The sequence below is a fragment of the Melanerpes formicivorus genome, unplaced genomic scaffold (assembly GCF_026170545.1).
Source record: "Melanerpes formicivorus ecotype bairdi unplaced genomic scaffold, bMelFor1.0.p_v2 SCAF_114, whole genome shotgun sequence".
Lineage (NCBI taxonomy): Eukaryota > Metazoa > Chordata > Aves > Piciformes > Picidae > Melanerpes > Melanerpes formicivorus.
In genome coordinates, this window is record NW_027142466.1 from 1,069,964 (window position 1) to 1,083,720 (window position 13,757).

Here is a 13,757-nt window from a genome sequence, read left to right on the forward strand (position 1 = left end):
CCCCTTCAAATTCATCAGAGAGGTTTATTTCATGCTGCAGTCCCCCACGGGCTTCTGTGCCGGGAGGCACAAGGGGCAGTGCCACAGCACAGCCTGGAAGGGGTTTGTGTCCCCCCAGAGCCAGGCAGGAGCCGGCTGGGGGCTCAGACGGAGGCTGGCTTCACCCTGCCTGATCCAAGCCCCAGAGGAAGAGGCTGTGGGGCAGCCCTGAGGCAGGGGCTGTGCAGGCTGGGGCTGTGCAGGCTGGGGCTGTGCAGGCTGGGGCTGTGCAGGCAGGGACTGAGCGGGCAGGGACTGAGCGGGCAGGGACTCTGCGGGATGGGGCTGAGCGGGCAGGGGCCGTGCGGGCTGGGGCTCTGCGGGCAGGAGCTGGGCAGGCTGGGGTTGTGCGGGCAGGGGCTGTGCGGGATGGGGCTCTGCGGGCAGGAGCTGGGCAGGCTGGGGTTGTGCGGGCAGGGGCTGTGCGGGATGGGGCTCTGCGGGCAGGAGCTGGGCAGGCTGGGGTTGTGCGGGCAGGGGCTGTGCGGGCTGGGGCTCTGCAGGCTGGGGTCTCTGCAGGCTGGGGCTGTGCGGGCAGGAGCTGGGCAGGCTGGGGTTGTGCGGGCAGGGGCTGTGCGGGCAGGGGCTGTGCGGGATGGGGCTCTGCAGGCTGGGGTCTCTGCAGGCTGGGGTCTCTGCAGGCTGGGGCTGTGCGGGCAGGAGCTGGGCAGGCTGGGGTTGTGCGGGCAGGGGCTGTGCGGGATGGGGCTCTGCAGGCTGGGGTTGTGCGGGATGGGGCTCTGCGGGTAGGGGCTCTGCAGGCTGGGGTTGTGCGGGCAGGGGCTGTGCGGGATGGGGCTCTGCAGGCTGGGGTTGTGCGGGATGGGGCTCTGCGGGTAGGGGCTCTGCAGGCTGGGGTTGTGCGGGATGGGGCTCTGCAGGCTGGGGCTCTGCCCCCCCGCGCAGGCGCGCGCGCTCAGCCCCGCCCCTCCGGCGGGCGGGGCCAATCTCTGCTCACGGCATCGCTTCTCTCCTGTGTGCCCGCCTCCATCGGCTGACAGCGGGCGGGGGGAAGAAAAGGCGCATGCGCGATATTCGGCAGTAATCTCGCGATACTGCGCGGCTATAAAGGGCAGAGGGGGCGTGCCCTGCGCAGCTGCCGCCTGTGCGCAGGGGCGGCCGGCTGGCTGTCAGACTGCGCTTTCGATGGCTGCCGGCCCGCAGCCGGCCCAGCGCTCGGGTGGCAGTGAGTGAAACTTCCGTGGTCACTTGCTGAGGAGGCTGCTGCTGGCTTGTGGCCTCTGACCTTCCGGGTGTGGCCGTGCCCCGGGGGCCTTCCCTGGCGTGGGTTCATGTCTGTGAAGCGGCGTCTGCAGCCCTCCGAGGTAAGAGGAGCGGCGCTTGGGCTGGTCCGGCCGCCTCGGCGCTCTGCGGGGTGGCGCTCGGGGCTGTTCGGGAGGCGCTCAGGGCTGCTCCGCGGCGCTGGGTGCTGGCTCTGAATGCAGCCTGGCGATGGTGTGGGTCGGGACAGGCTGATCCTTTCCTCACCTGAGCGCCTCGGTGCTCTGCGGGATGGCGCTCAGGGCTGTTCAGGATGCGCAGCAGCAGCAGCAGCTGGTGCCTGGCGCTCAGGGCGGCTCCGCGGCGCTGGGTGCTGGCTCTCAATGCAGCCTGGCGATGGTGTGGGTCGGGACGGGCTGAGCCTTTCCTCACCTGAGCACCTCGGTGCTCTGATGGATGGCGCTCGGGGGTGCTCGGGGCTGTTCAGGAGGCGCTCAGGGCTGTCTGGCGCTCAGGGCGGCTCCGCGGCGCTGGGTGCTGGCTCTCAATGCAGCCTGGCGATGGTGTGGGTCGGGACAGTCTGAGCCTTTCCTCACCTGAGCGCCTCGGTGCTCTGCGGGATGGCGCTGGGGGCTGTTCAGCAGCAGCAGCTGCTGGTGCCTGGCGGTTACGGCGGCTCCGCGGCGCTGGGTGCTGGCTCTCAATGCAGCCTGGCGATGGTGTGGGTCGGGACAGGCTGAGCCTTTCCTCACCTGAGCGCCTCGGTGCTCTGCGGGATGGCGCTCAGGGCTGTTCAGCAGCAGCAGCAGCTGGTGCCTGGCGCTAAGGGCTGCTCCGCGGCGCTGGGTGCTGCCTCTGAACGCAGCCTGGCGATGGTGTGGGTCGGGACGGGCTGAGCCTTTCCCAACTTGAGCGCCTCGGTGCTCTGCGGGATGGCGCTCAGGGCTGTTCGGGAGGCGCAGCTGCTGGTGCCTGGCGCTCAGGGCGGCTCCGCGGCGCTGGGTGCTGGCTCTCAATGCAGCCTGGCCGTGGTGTGGGCAGGGACAGGCTGAGCCTTTCCTCACTGCAGTCCTCTGACGTTGCTGTCAATGTTGAGGGTCAGATACAAGGGCTGTGCTTTTCTTGGATAGAAATGTGTTTTGTTGGTTTTTTTTTTTTTGTTCTAATTAGCCTTTAATTTAGTGTGGCATTTTAGTCCTGTTCACTCAAGTGAACAACAGAGTTTCTCAAAGCAATTGTGTTCAGCAGAGCTTGCATGTTAATTCCTATGGCTGGGTCATTCTCTTCTGCTCAGCACCCTTCAGATTCCTTTTCCTAACATAAAACTGAAGGGAGGTTGTAGACAGGCAGAGGTTGGTCTCTTCTCCCAGGCAGCCAGTGCCAGAACAGGAGGACATAGTCTCAGGCTGCGCCAGGGGAGGTTTGGGTTGGATGTTAGGAGGAAGCTCTACACAGAGAGGGTGATTGCCCTTTGGGATGTGCTGCCTGGGGAGTGTGGCCAGCAGGAGCAGGGAGGTCATTGTGCCCCTGGACACTGCACTGCTTAGGCCACACCTTGAGTCCTGTGTCCAGCTCTGGGCCCCTCAGGTTAGGAAGGAGGTTGAGCTGCTGGAAGGTGTCCAGAGAAGGGCAAGGAGGCTGGGGAGGGGTCTGGAGCACAGCCCTGTGAGGAGAGGCTGAGGGAGCTGGGGTTGCTTAGCCTGCAGAAGAGGAGGCTCAGGGGAGACCTTCTTGCTCTCTGCAACTCCCTGAAGGGAGGTTGGAGCCAGGTGGGGGTTGGGCTCTTCTGCCAGGCAGCCAGCAGCAGAACAAGAGGACACAGTCTGAAGCTGTGCCAGGGGAGGTTCAGGCTGGAGGTCAGGAGGAAGTTCTACACAGAGAGAGAGATTGGCCCTTGGGATGTGCTGCCCAGGGAGGTGGTGGAGTCACCATCACTGGAGGTGTTCAGGAGGAGATTTGTTGGGGTGCTTGGTGCCATGGGTTGGTTGTTTAGGTGGGTTGGATTGGTTGATGGGTTGGACAGGATGATCTTGGAGGTCTCTTCCAACCTGGTTTATTCTGTGTGTTCTATGATTCCATGTGTTCTCACCTGAGTGCCTGGCCAGGGCTTTGCCTTTGGCCCTGCTTTGTCCCCACCTTGTCCTCGCTCTGCTTCCTACCCCTGCACGGGCAATGGGCTGAGCCCCAGGCGCCCCTCTCACGCTGCTGTGGCCCCGGGAGGGTTTGTGCTGCCCCCGGGTGTCAGCGTGGAGGTGCTGGTGGCTCCAGGGGCGGTGTGAGTCGAGCTGGGCTTGCTTAATTACCCTGCTGCCTCTGATGATAATCGTGATATTGCAGCTGAGGCAGGGGGGTGTCCTCTTGTTCTGCTGCTGGGTGCCTGGAAGCAGAGCCCAACCCCCACCTGGCTCCAACCTCCCTGCAGGCAGTTGCAGAGAGCAAGAAGGTCTCCCCTGAGCCTCCTCTTCTCCAGGCTAAGCTCCCTGTGGTCTTGTGGGGTGAAACCCCTCAGGGCCTGGGGTTTGTGTGGTGATTGCCTCTGGGGCACGGCCCAGCAGCTCAGGGGGTTGGTGGTGGTGCTGAGTCAGCTGCAGTGCTCTCCCCTGGCGGGGGGGAGCTGATTCTTGGGGTGGTGGCAGCAGCACAGCTGGCAGGTTGGAGCTCAAAACAGGACAAGTGATGCGTGACCCACAGCTGGCAGCCGCCTGGGGGTCACTGTGAGGCTCAGCGTGGCTTGGTCCTGGCTTTTTCCCCTTGTGAGGGGCTGGCTGGTGGCTCCTGCGTGGTGCCTGGAGGAGAGGGAGGCAGCTGGGCTGGTGGCAGGGCTGCAGGAGCAGCTCCTTGCCTCTTGGCTTGGTTACCTCTCTGGGCAGGGCTGCAGGAGCAGCTCCTTGCCTCTTGGCTTGGTTACCTCTCTGGGCAGGGCTGCAGGAGCAGCTCCTTGCCCCTTGGGTTGGTTACCTCTCTGGGCAGGGCTGCAGGAGCAGCTCCTTGCCCCTTGGGTTGGTTACCTCTCTGGGCAGGGCTGCAGGAGCAGCTCCTTGCCCCTTGGGTTGGTTACCTCTCTGGGCAGGGCTGCAGGAGCAGCTCCTTGCCCCTTGGGTTGGTTACCTCTCTGGGCAGGGCTGCAGGGGCAGCTCCTTGCCTCTTGGCTTGGTTACCTCTCTGGGCAGGGCTGCAGGAGCAGCTCCTTGCCTCTCAGGTTGGTTACCTCTCTGGGCAGGGCTGCAGGGGCAGCTCCTTGCCTCTTGGCTTGGTTACCTCTCTGGGCAGGGCTGCAGGAGCAGCTCCTTGCCTCTCGGGGTGGTTACCTCTCTGGGCAGGGCTGCAGGAGCAGCTCCTTGCCTCTTGGCTTGGTTACCTCTCTGGGCAGGGCTGCAGGGGCAGCTCCTTGTCTCTTGGCTTGGTTACCTCTCTGGGCAGGGCTGCAGGGGCAGCTCCTTGTCTCTTGGCTTGGTTACCTCTCTGGGCAGGGCTGCAGGGGCAGCTCCTTGCCTCTCGGGGTGGTTACCTCTCTGGGCAGAGCTGCCTTCATGTGCTCCAGGTTCCTCTTGCCTGCAGCCCTGTGCTCCATGCTGGGCAGGGGATAATGGGTGCCCACCAAGCAGCCTGCCCCTCCTGCACAGCCCTTGGTGCCTTTCAGGGCTTGTAGAACTCCTGGCCAAGCTGTCAGCCCCTGGCTTGGGCAGCACTCTCTGAGCTGGGTTAGGAACTGGCTGGAGGCTGAGCCCAGAGAGTGGTGGTGAATGGTGCCACAGCCAGCTGGCAGCCAGGCACCAGTGGTGTGCCCCAGGGAGCAGTGCTGGGCCCTGTGCTCTTTAACATCTTCATTGATGATCTGGATGAGGGCATTGAGTCCATCAGCAGTGAATGTGCAGCTGACACCAAGCTGGGGGCAGGAGTTGATCTGCTGGAGGGCAGAGAGGCTCTGCAGAGGGACCTGGCCAGGCTGCACAGATGGGCAGAGGCCAAGGGCAGGAGATTGAACACATCCAAGTGCTGGGTTCTGCACATTGGCCACAGCAACCCCAGGCAGTGCTACAGGCTGGGGGCAGAGTGGCTGAGAGCAGCCAGGCAGAGAGGGACCTGGGGGGTGCTGGTTGATGGTAGGCTGAACATGAGCCTGCAGTGTGCCCAGGGGGCCAGGAGGGCCAAGGGCATCCTGGCCTGCATCAGGCAGAGTGTGGCCAGCAGGAGCAGGGAGGTCATTCTGCCCCTGGACACTGCACTGGTTGGGCCACACCTCGAGTCTTGTATCCAGTTCTGGGCCCTCAGGTTAGGAAGGAGGTTGAGCTGCTGGAAGGTGTCCAGAGAAGGGCAACAAAGTTGGTGAGGGGTCTGGAGCACAGCCCTGTGAGGAGAGGCTGAGGGAGCTGGGGTTGCTTAGCCTGGAGAAGAGGAGGCTCAGGGGAGACCTTCTTGCTCTCTGCAACTGCCTGAAGGGAGGTTGGAGCCAGCTGGGGGTTGGGCTCTTCTGCCAGGCAGGCACCCAGCAGCAGAACAAGAGGACACAGCCTCAAGCTGTGCCAGGGGAGGTTCAGGCTGGAGGTCAGGAAGAAGTTCTACACAGAGAGAGTGATTGCCCATTGGGATGTGCTGCCCGGGGAGGTGGTGGAGTCCCCATCCCTGGAGGTGTTCAGGAGGAGACTTGCTGGGGTGCTTGGTGCCATGGGTTAGTTGTTTAGGTGGTGTTGGATTGGTTGATGGGTTGGACACCAGGATCTGGAAGGTCTCTTCCAACCTGGTTTAAAAAACAATAAAAATAAAGAGATGTACTGGGAGGAGAGATCCTTGAGGAGGGGGAGGTGCTTCCGAGGGGCAGGGGTCGAGGCCACCCCCAGTGCCACAGGGCTTTGGGTTTTGAGCTCTGTCCTTGCCTGCCCTCCTGCCGCGGGCAGCAGCGGTGGAAGAGGGCTCTGCCCCCCGCCGGCTGCAGGAGGAGCTCCTCAGAGACCTGCTGGGCATCATCAAGGGAGGTCTGCTGGGCATCATCAAGGGAGGTCTGCTGGGCATCATCAAGGGAGGTCTGCTGGGCATCGAGGGAGGTCTGCTGGCCTTCAGCCCTTCTTCCCAGCAGGCCCAGAGGCCGCCCCGGGGGAGGAGGCTGTGGGCAGCCTGCCGGCGAGGCGCTGGATCCAGCCCTGGCTGCGCCGCTGCCTCGGCCCGGCCGGCCCTGGGGGCTGCTCCCGGGCTTAGAGGGGGCGGGGGGGGGAGGCTTTTGGTGGGGGTTGGAGGACTGGGGGCTTATCCCTGAGGAAAATGCCTCCCTGCAGGCGTGTGGAGGTGCTGGGGCTGTCATCCCAGTCCACCTGCAGGCAGGTTGGGCTGCCGAGCACCTGGCCGCAGCTGTGCCCCCCGGGGAGGCAGGGGGCTGGGAGTGCTGCTGCTGCAGGGACAGCGGCACCAGCAGCTCCAGCTGGGCTGGCTCTTGCCGTTTGCTCTCTACCCCCACCCCAGCAGTGCCACCTCGCCCCCGGCAGCCCTCCTGCAGCCTCCACCGGCTGTGCAGCCGGAGCCGCCGGATGGAGCTGGGCTGCAGGGCTGGGGGGTGAAACCGAGAGGATGAGCCCTGGGAAGGGGGAGCCGGGAGGGGCTCTGGGGGCAGAGGGAGCCTCGGTTGGTGACTTTGGCTCCTGGGGCGGGGGTGGAGCCGGCTGTGGTTGTGAGAGCGGCGGGCAGGGCTGGGGGGCAGCTGGGCAGGGGGGCAGGGCTGGGGGGCAGCAGAGCAGGGGGGAGCTGGGCAGGGGGGCGGGGCTGGGGGGCAGAGCTTGCAGGCAGCGGCTCGGGGCTGGGCAGGGCTGGTGGCCAGCGGGGCAGGGCAGCAGGGCAAGGCTGATGGGTGGCAGGGCTGGGCAAGGCGGGGCAGGGCTGGGCAGGGCAGCGGGGCAGATCTGGTGGGTAGCAGGGCAGCGGCTCGGGGCTGGGCAGGGCTGGGGGGCAGCGGCTCGGGGCAGGGCTGGGGGGCAGCAGAGCAGGGCTGGGCAGGGCTGGGGGGCAGCTGGGCAGGGGGGCAGGGCTGGGGGGCAGCAGGGCTGGGGGGCAGCAGGGCTGGGGGGCAGCAGGGCTGGGGGGCAGAGCTTACAGGCAGTGGCTCGGGGCTGGGCAGGGCTGGTGGGCAGCGGGGCGGGGCTGGGCAGGGCTGGTGGGCAGCGGGGCAGGGCTGGGCAGGGCAGCAGGGCAGGGCTGTTGGGCAGCGGCTCGGGGCTGGGCAGGGCCGGGGGGCAAGGGCCGGGGGGGCAGCGGCTCGGGGCTGGGCAGGGCTGGGGGGCAGGGCAGTGGGGCAGGGCTGTTGGGCAGCGGCTCGGGGCTGGGCAGGGCTGGGGGGCTGGGCAGTGGGGCAGGGCTGTTGGGCAGCGGCTCGGGGCTGGGCAGGGCCGGGGGGCAAGGGCCGGGGGGCAGCGGCTCGGGGCTGGGCAGGGCTGGGGGCAGGGCTGTTGGGCAGCGGTTCGGGGCTGGGCAGGGCTGTTGGGCAGCGGTTCGGGGCTGGGCAGGGCTGGGGGCAGCGGCTCGGGGCTGGGCAGGGCTGTTGGGCAGCGGCTCGGGGCTGGGCAGGGCTGTTGGGCAGCGGCTCGGGGCTGGGCAGGGCTGGGGGCAGCGGCTCGGGGCTGGGCAGGGCTGGGGCGCAGGGTTTGCAGGCAGCGGCTCGGGGCTGGGGGGGCAGGGCTGGGGGGGCGGGGGCTCGGGGCTGGGCAGGGCTGGGGGCAGCGGCTCGGGGCTGGGCAGGGCTGGGGGCAGCGGCTCGGGGCTGGGGGGCAGGGCTGGGGGCAGCGGCTCGGGGCGGGGCAGGGCCGGGGGGCAGGGCCGGGGGGCAGGGTTTGCAGGCAGCGGCTCGGGGCTGGGCAGGGCTGGCTGCTGCTGGCGGATGTGGGAGGGAGGCCCCGGGGGCAGCTTCCCTCTCCCGGCGCTTCGGCACGCCCAGGTGGAGCCGGGACCTGCCGGCAGGGCCTCGGGGGCTCTGCGCTGTCCCCAGCGAGGCTGCTGGGTGCTCCTGCGCCGCCCCTGCGCCGCCCCTGCGCCCCGGATCGCTGCAGCAGGCTCTGCTCCGGCATGGGGCAGCCGTAAGGATGGCTCAGCCTGGCCTCTCGCCGCGGCTGCCATCAGGCTGCCCAGGCAACACTCAGCCTCTCCTTCCCCACCCAGCTGGGCTCAGATCTTCCTGCTGGCCGCTCCCCGGGGCCGATGCATCCTCCTGCCCTGCTCCAGTGCCCAGCTCCTGCACCCCAGGTAGGCAGCTCCCAGAGCTCCTCCCCACCACTCCCTCCCTGCCTGAGGTTTCGCTGGGGCTCAGCTCTGGACAGTTTCACTTCCGTGGCTCTGCCTCGGCTTCAGCAGGGCCTTGGGCACCATGGCCTAGAACATCCTCCCAGGCAGGCCCAGGAGGTGTGGGCTGAGCCCTGCCTGAAGGACACAGCTCAGAGGGTTGTGGTCAGTGGGGCAGGGGCTGGTTGGAGGCCTGCAGCTCCTGGTGTGCCCCAGGGCTCAGGGCTGGGTCCAGTCCTGCTCAGCATCTTCATCACTGACCTGGCTGAAGGCTCAGGGTGGAGCCTCAGGCAGGTTGCTGCTGGCACAGGGCTGGGAGCAGTGGCTGAGAGCCCTCAGGCTGTGCTGGCAGCCAGGGAGCCCTGGGCAGGCTGAGAGCTGGGGGAGAGCAACCTCCTGAAGGTGAAGCAGGGCAAGGGCAGGGGCCTGGCCCTGGGGAGGAACAACCTCCTGCAGCAGCACAGGGCAGGGGGAGGCTGCTGGCAAGCAGCTCCAAGCAGAAGCAGCTGGGAGTGCTGGGGGACAAGGAGTTGGCCAGCAGCAGCAAGGTGGCCTGGGGGCCAAGAAGGCCAAGGCTGTGCTGGGGGCATGGAGCAGAGTGTGGGCAGCAGCAGGGCAAGGGAGGTTGTGCTGCCCCTCTGGCCTGCCCTGCTGAGGCCACCTCTGGAGCCCTGGGGGCAGTTGTGTGCTGCCCAGCTGCAGAGGGCCAGAGAAGTGCTGGAGAGAGTGCAGGGGAGGCTGGGAAGCTGCTGAGGGGCCTGGAGCAGCTCTGGCAGGAGCAAAGGCTGAGAGGCCTGGGGCTGAGAGCCTGCAGAAGAGCAGCCCCAGAGCAATGCTCAGCAAGAGCTGAAGGGCCCCTGGGGGGCAAGAGGCACACAGCTCCAGGCATCACCCAGCCTGCCTTCACCAGCAGCTGGTCCCTGCTCCTCCCTCCCACAGGATCCTCTCCCTGCTGCCAGGAATGAAGGTCTCTGCTGCCCGCTGGCTCTTGGCCTGGCTTGCTGCAGGTGAGTACCCAGAGGTGGTGACAAGCAGCTTCCAGCCCTGCTGGGGCTCAGAGCCTTCCTTCCTGAGCCCTCTGGGATGCTGAGACCGAGCTGCAGCTGCTTCCTGCCCTGCTGAGCTCTGTGTTCTGCTGCAGGAGAAGCCTCCCGGCAGCGCCCGGCAGCTGAGCAGCGCCCTGCCCGCCATGGCTGGTGAGTCTGGGGGGGGCACAGCCCCTCCCTGCTGCCCCCTCCAGCACTGCTGCCCTCCACACAGCAGGGAGCAGCTCCCTGGGGGCGGCTGGCATCTGGGCTGTGGCAGCAGCCAAGGTTTGAGTGGCTGTGAGCTGGTTTTGGGGGGGTCAGGGTGGGATCCCTCCACTTGGAGGTCTCCTCCTGAGCTGTGGGGTTTGTTTTGGGGGGGTTCAGGGTGGGATCCCTCTACCTGGAAGTGTCCCCCTGAACTGTGGGGTTTGTTTTGGGGGGGTCAAGGTGGGATCCCCCCACCTGGAGGTGTCCCCCTGAGCTGTGGAGTTTGTTTTGGGGGGGTCAGGGTGGGATCTCTCCACCTGGAGGTCTCTTCCTGAGCTGTGAGGTTTATTTTGGGGGGGGGTCAAGGTGGGATCCCTCCCCCTGGAGGTGTCCCCCTGAGCTGTGGGGGTTGTTTGGGGGGGTCCAGGTGGGATCCCTGCAGCTGGAGGTGTCCCCCTGAGCCGTGGAGTTTGTTTTGGGGGGGTCAGGGTGGGATCTCTCCACCTGGAGGTGTCCCCCTGAGCTGTGGGGGTTATTTGGGGGGGGTCAGGGTGGGATCCCTCCACCTGGAGGTGGTCTCCTGAGCTGTGGGGGTTATTTGGGGGGGGTCAGGGTGGGATCCCTCCACTTGGAGGTCTCCTCCTGAGCTGTGGGGGTTGTTTTGGGGGGTTCAGGGTGGGATCCCTCTACCTGTAGGTCTCCTCCTGAGCTGTGGGGTTTGGTTTTGGGGGGGTCAGGGTGGGATCCCTCCACCTGGAGGTGTCCCCCTGAGCTGTGGGGTTTGTTTTGGGGGGGTCAAGGTGGGATCCCTCCAGCTGGAGGTCTCCTCCTGAGCTGTGGGGGTTATTTGGGGGGGGTCCAGGTGGGATCCCTCCACCTGGAGGTGTTCTCCTGAGCTGTGGGGTTTGGTTTTGGGGGGGGTCAAGGTGGGATCCCTCCACCTGGAGGTCTCCTGAGCTGTGGGGTGGATTGGGGGGAGGGGGGTCAGGGTGGGATCCCTCCCCCTGGAGGTGTCCCCCTGAGCTGTGGGGGTTATTTGGGGGGGTCAGGGTGGGATCCCTCCAGCTGGAGGTGTCCCCCTGAGCTGTGGGGGTTATTTGGGGGGGTCAGGGTGGGATCCCTGCAGCTGGAGGTGTGGGTGTGAGTCTCACAAGCACCTGGAGGAGCCCTGTGGAGCGCTGAGCCCTGCTCCAGCCCTCACCATGGTCTCTCCAACTCCACAGGCTGGTTTAGGCGGCTCCTGCCCAAGCCCAAGCCCAGCTCGGGGGAGAGCAGCCTCAACAGCAGCCGCTCTGCTTCCTCCTCACCTTCCTCCTCCTCTAAGAGCCTCAGCCCCCCCTCCGGCGCCAGCCCGGCCAGGCCGCCGCGCCCGCCGCCCGCGCCGGACATCAGCGCCTCGGGCAGCGCCCGCTGGGCCAAGAGCTACGACCTCTGCATCTGCCACAGCCAGGGGGACCTGGAGCTGGTGCTGGAGCTGGTGTCCTACCTGGAGGCCCAGCCCCCGGCCCTGCGCTGCTTCCTGCAGCTGCGGGACGCGGCGCCGGGGGGCGCCCTGCTGAGCGAGCTGTGCGAGGCCGTGCGCGACAGCCACTGCTGGCTGCTGCTGATCACCCCGGGCTTCCTGCGCGACCCCTGCTGCCAGTACCAGATGCATCAGGCCCTGGCCGAGGCGCCCCTGGCCGACGGCAGGGCCATCCCCGTCCTCAAGGACCTGGACAGGAAGGACTACCCCAAGGAGCTGAGGAACCTCTACTACATCTACATGGCCCTGAAGGAGAGCAGCTTCAGGCAGATCAGGGACACTGTTGTGCGCTGTGAGTGTGCTGGGGGGAGGGCAGGGGGCACCCGGGGGGGGCTGGGGCTGTGGGGAGGGATGCATGAGTCTGTGGAAGCAGTGGAGGTTGCAGAGGAGCTGATGGGGGCTCAGCTGCAAGCAGAGTTTCGTGGTGGGGGTGGGAAGGGACCCCCAGAGCTCAGCCAGTCCAAGCCCTGCTCCAGCAGGGCACCCCCAGCAGCCTGCCCAGGGGCACAGTGCCCAGGGCCATGGCTCTGGTTGGGGGAGCCAGGGGCTGGGGTCAGTGCTGGCAGGGATCTGGGAAGGTCTTGGTGGCTCCAGACAAAGCAGCAGCAGCCTGGGGAGCAGGGGGGCTTGGAGGGGGGCAGGGCTGGACTTGGCTTCCCCAGCAGGCTGAGGTCCATCTGAAACCTTCCTCCTAAGCAATGCTGGAAGTGGATTGGCAGCAGAGGTTTGTCTCAGTGCCAGAATGGTTATGAGCTTGAAGGGACTCCCAGAGCTCCCCCAGCCCAACCCCACTGCCCCAGCAGGGCACCCCCAGCAGCCTGCCCAGGGGCACAGTGCCCAGGGGGGGTTGGAAGCTCTCCACACCAGGACACTCCACAACCTCTCTGGGCAGCCTGCTCCAGGCCTCCAGCACCCTCCCAACAAACAACTTTCTCCTCCTCTTCCCCTCCAACCTCCTGGCCTCCACTCTCTGCGCACTGCCCCTTGGCCTGGCCCTGGCCACCACTCAGCAGAGCCTGGCCCCAGCCTCTTGCCCCCCAGGGGCCCTTCAGCTCTTGCTGAGCATTGCTGAGCATTGCTCTGGGGCTGCTCTTCTGCAGGCTCTCAGCCCCAGGCCTCTCAGCCTTTGCTCCTCACACTTTTCTCTGTGCCCCCCAGGCCACCATTGGCCTCCTTGGCCACCAGGCCACACTGCTGGCTCATGGTGAATTTGTTGTCCACTGCAGACCTCCAGGAGCTGTGCCGGAGCTCCAGCAGCAGCTCAGAGTAGTGCTGGGAACCATCCCCCTGGGTGCTGTGGTGCTCTCACCCCCGGTCCAGGATGTGGCCACATCTCAGTGGACCATGAGGAAGATGCCAAGTTGCTTGGAGCTGAAGACAAGAAGGTTACTACCCCTGTGTGGGGACAGGGGTGTGGAGCTGGTGATGCCACCACTACCCTCCTGGTGCCAAAACTGCCTTGGTGCAGGTGGGGACAGCCTTCAGCAGGCCCCTGCTGCTCATCAGGCAAACACTAAGCTCAGAGGGGCGAGGACTGCCCCCCAGGAAGCTGACCTGGTGCCTGCTACGTGGGCAGGAAGAGGAGGAGCATGGACCTGGGGCTATGAAAATGCAGTTCTGATGCGTTGGGTTTTATAATCCTCTTGTGTCGTGGAGTTTGTCACGGGCAGGCCAGGGAGGGTGGCACTGACATGGGGTGGGGGATCCCTGACCGCTCTGTGTGGGCACCACGGGGCTCAGAGGCAGCTCCTAGGTGGGGAGGGGGCGGTGCCAGCACCCTCTGTGCGTCCTGAGGGGCTCTGGGGGGGAGAGGAGAGCCTGAGGGTGGTGGCGCTGGGGAGCGGGGCTGCTGGGGAGCGGGGCTGCTGGGGAGCCGGGCTGCTGGGGAGCGGGGCTGCTGGGGAGCGGGGCTGCTGGGGAGCGGGGCTGCTGGGGAGCGGGGCTGCTGGGGAGCTGGGCTGCCGGGGAGCCGGGCTGCTGGGAGCGGGGCTGCCGGGCTGCTGGGGAGCCGGGCTGTTGGGAGCGGGGCTGCCGGGCTGCTGGGGAGCGGGGCTGCGGGGAGCGGGGCTGCTGGGGAGCTGGGGAGCCGGACAGCCGGGCTGCTGGGGAGCGGGGCTGCTGGGAGCCGGGCTGCCGGGGAGCGGGGCTGCTGGGGAGCCGGACAGCCGGGCTGCTGGGGAGCGGGGCTGCTGGGAGCCGGGCTGCCGGGGAGCGGGGCTGCTGGGGAGCCGGACAGCCGGGCTGCTGGGGAGCGGGGCTGCTGGGAGCCGGGCTGCCGGGGAGCGGGGCTGCTGGGCCGCTGGGGAGTGGGGCTGCTGAGGAGCCGGGTTGCGGGGCTGCTGGGAGCCGGGCTGCTGGGCTGCCGGGGAGCGGGGCTGCCGGGGAGCCGGGTTGCGGGGCTGCGGGCGGCTGGGGAGCTGGGGGGCGGGGCGCTGCCTCCGAGCCGCTGCCTCCGAGCCGCCGGGGGGTGGTGGTGGTAGGCA

At 67.1% G+C, this 13,757-nt stretch overlaps 1 protein-coding gene across 3 annotated transcripts; it reads left to right on the top strand.

The window, feature by feature from the left end:
* The first annotated feature begins 1,125 nt into the window (after window positions 1–1,125).
* Window positions 1,126–12,912, top strand: TIRAP (TIR domain containing adaptor protein). 3 transcript variants are annotated; one of them, XM_068167221.1, is made up of 6 exons: window positions 1,126–1,364; window positions 8,398–8,481; window positions 9,457–9,524; window positions 9,659–9,713; window positions 10,976–11,566; window positions 12,501–12,912. In XM_068167221.1, the coding sequence occupies exons 4-6, from the start codon at window positions 9,707–9,709 to the stop codon at window positions 12,542–12,544; spliced, it is 642 nt and encodes a 213-aa protein (XP_068023322.1). In that variant the 5' UTR covers window positions 1,126–1,364; window positions 8,398–8,481; window positions 9,457–9,524; window positions 9,659–9,706; the 3' UTR covers window positions 12,545–12,912. The 3 variants fall into 3 exon arrangements, with proteins under 3 accessions (XP_068023322.1, XP_068023324.1, XP_068023323.1); XM_068167223.1 differs by lacking the exon at window positions 8,398–8,481; XM_068167222.1 differs by lacking the exons at window positions 1,126–1,364; window positions 8,398–8,481 and having other exon boundaries at window positions 9,431–9,524.
* Window positions 12,913–13,757: the final 845 nt, after the last annotated feature.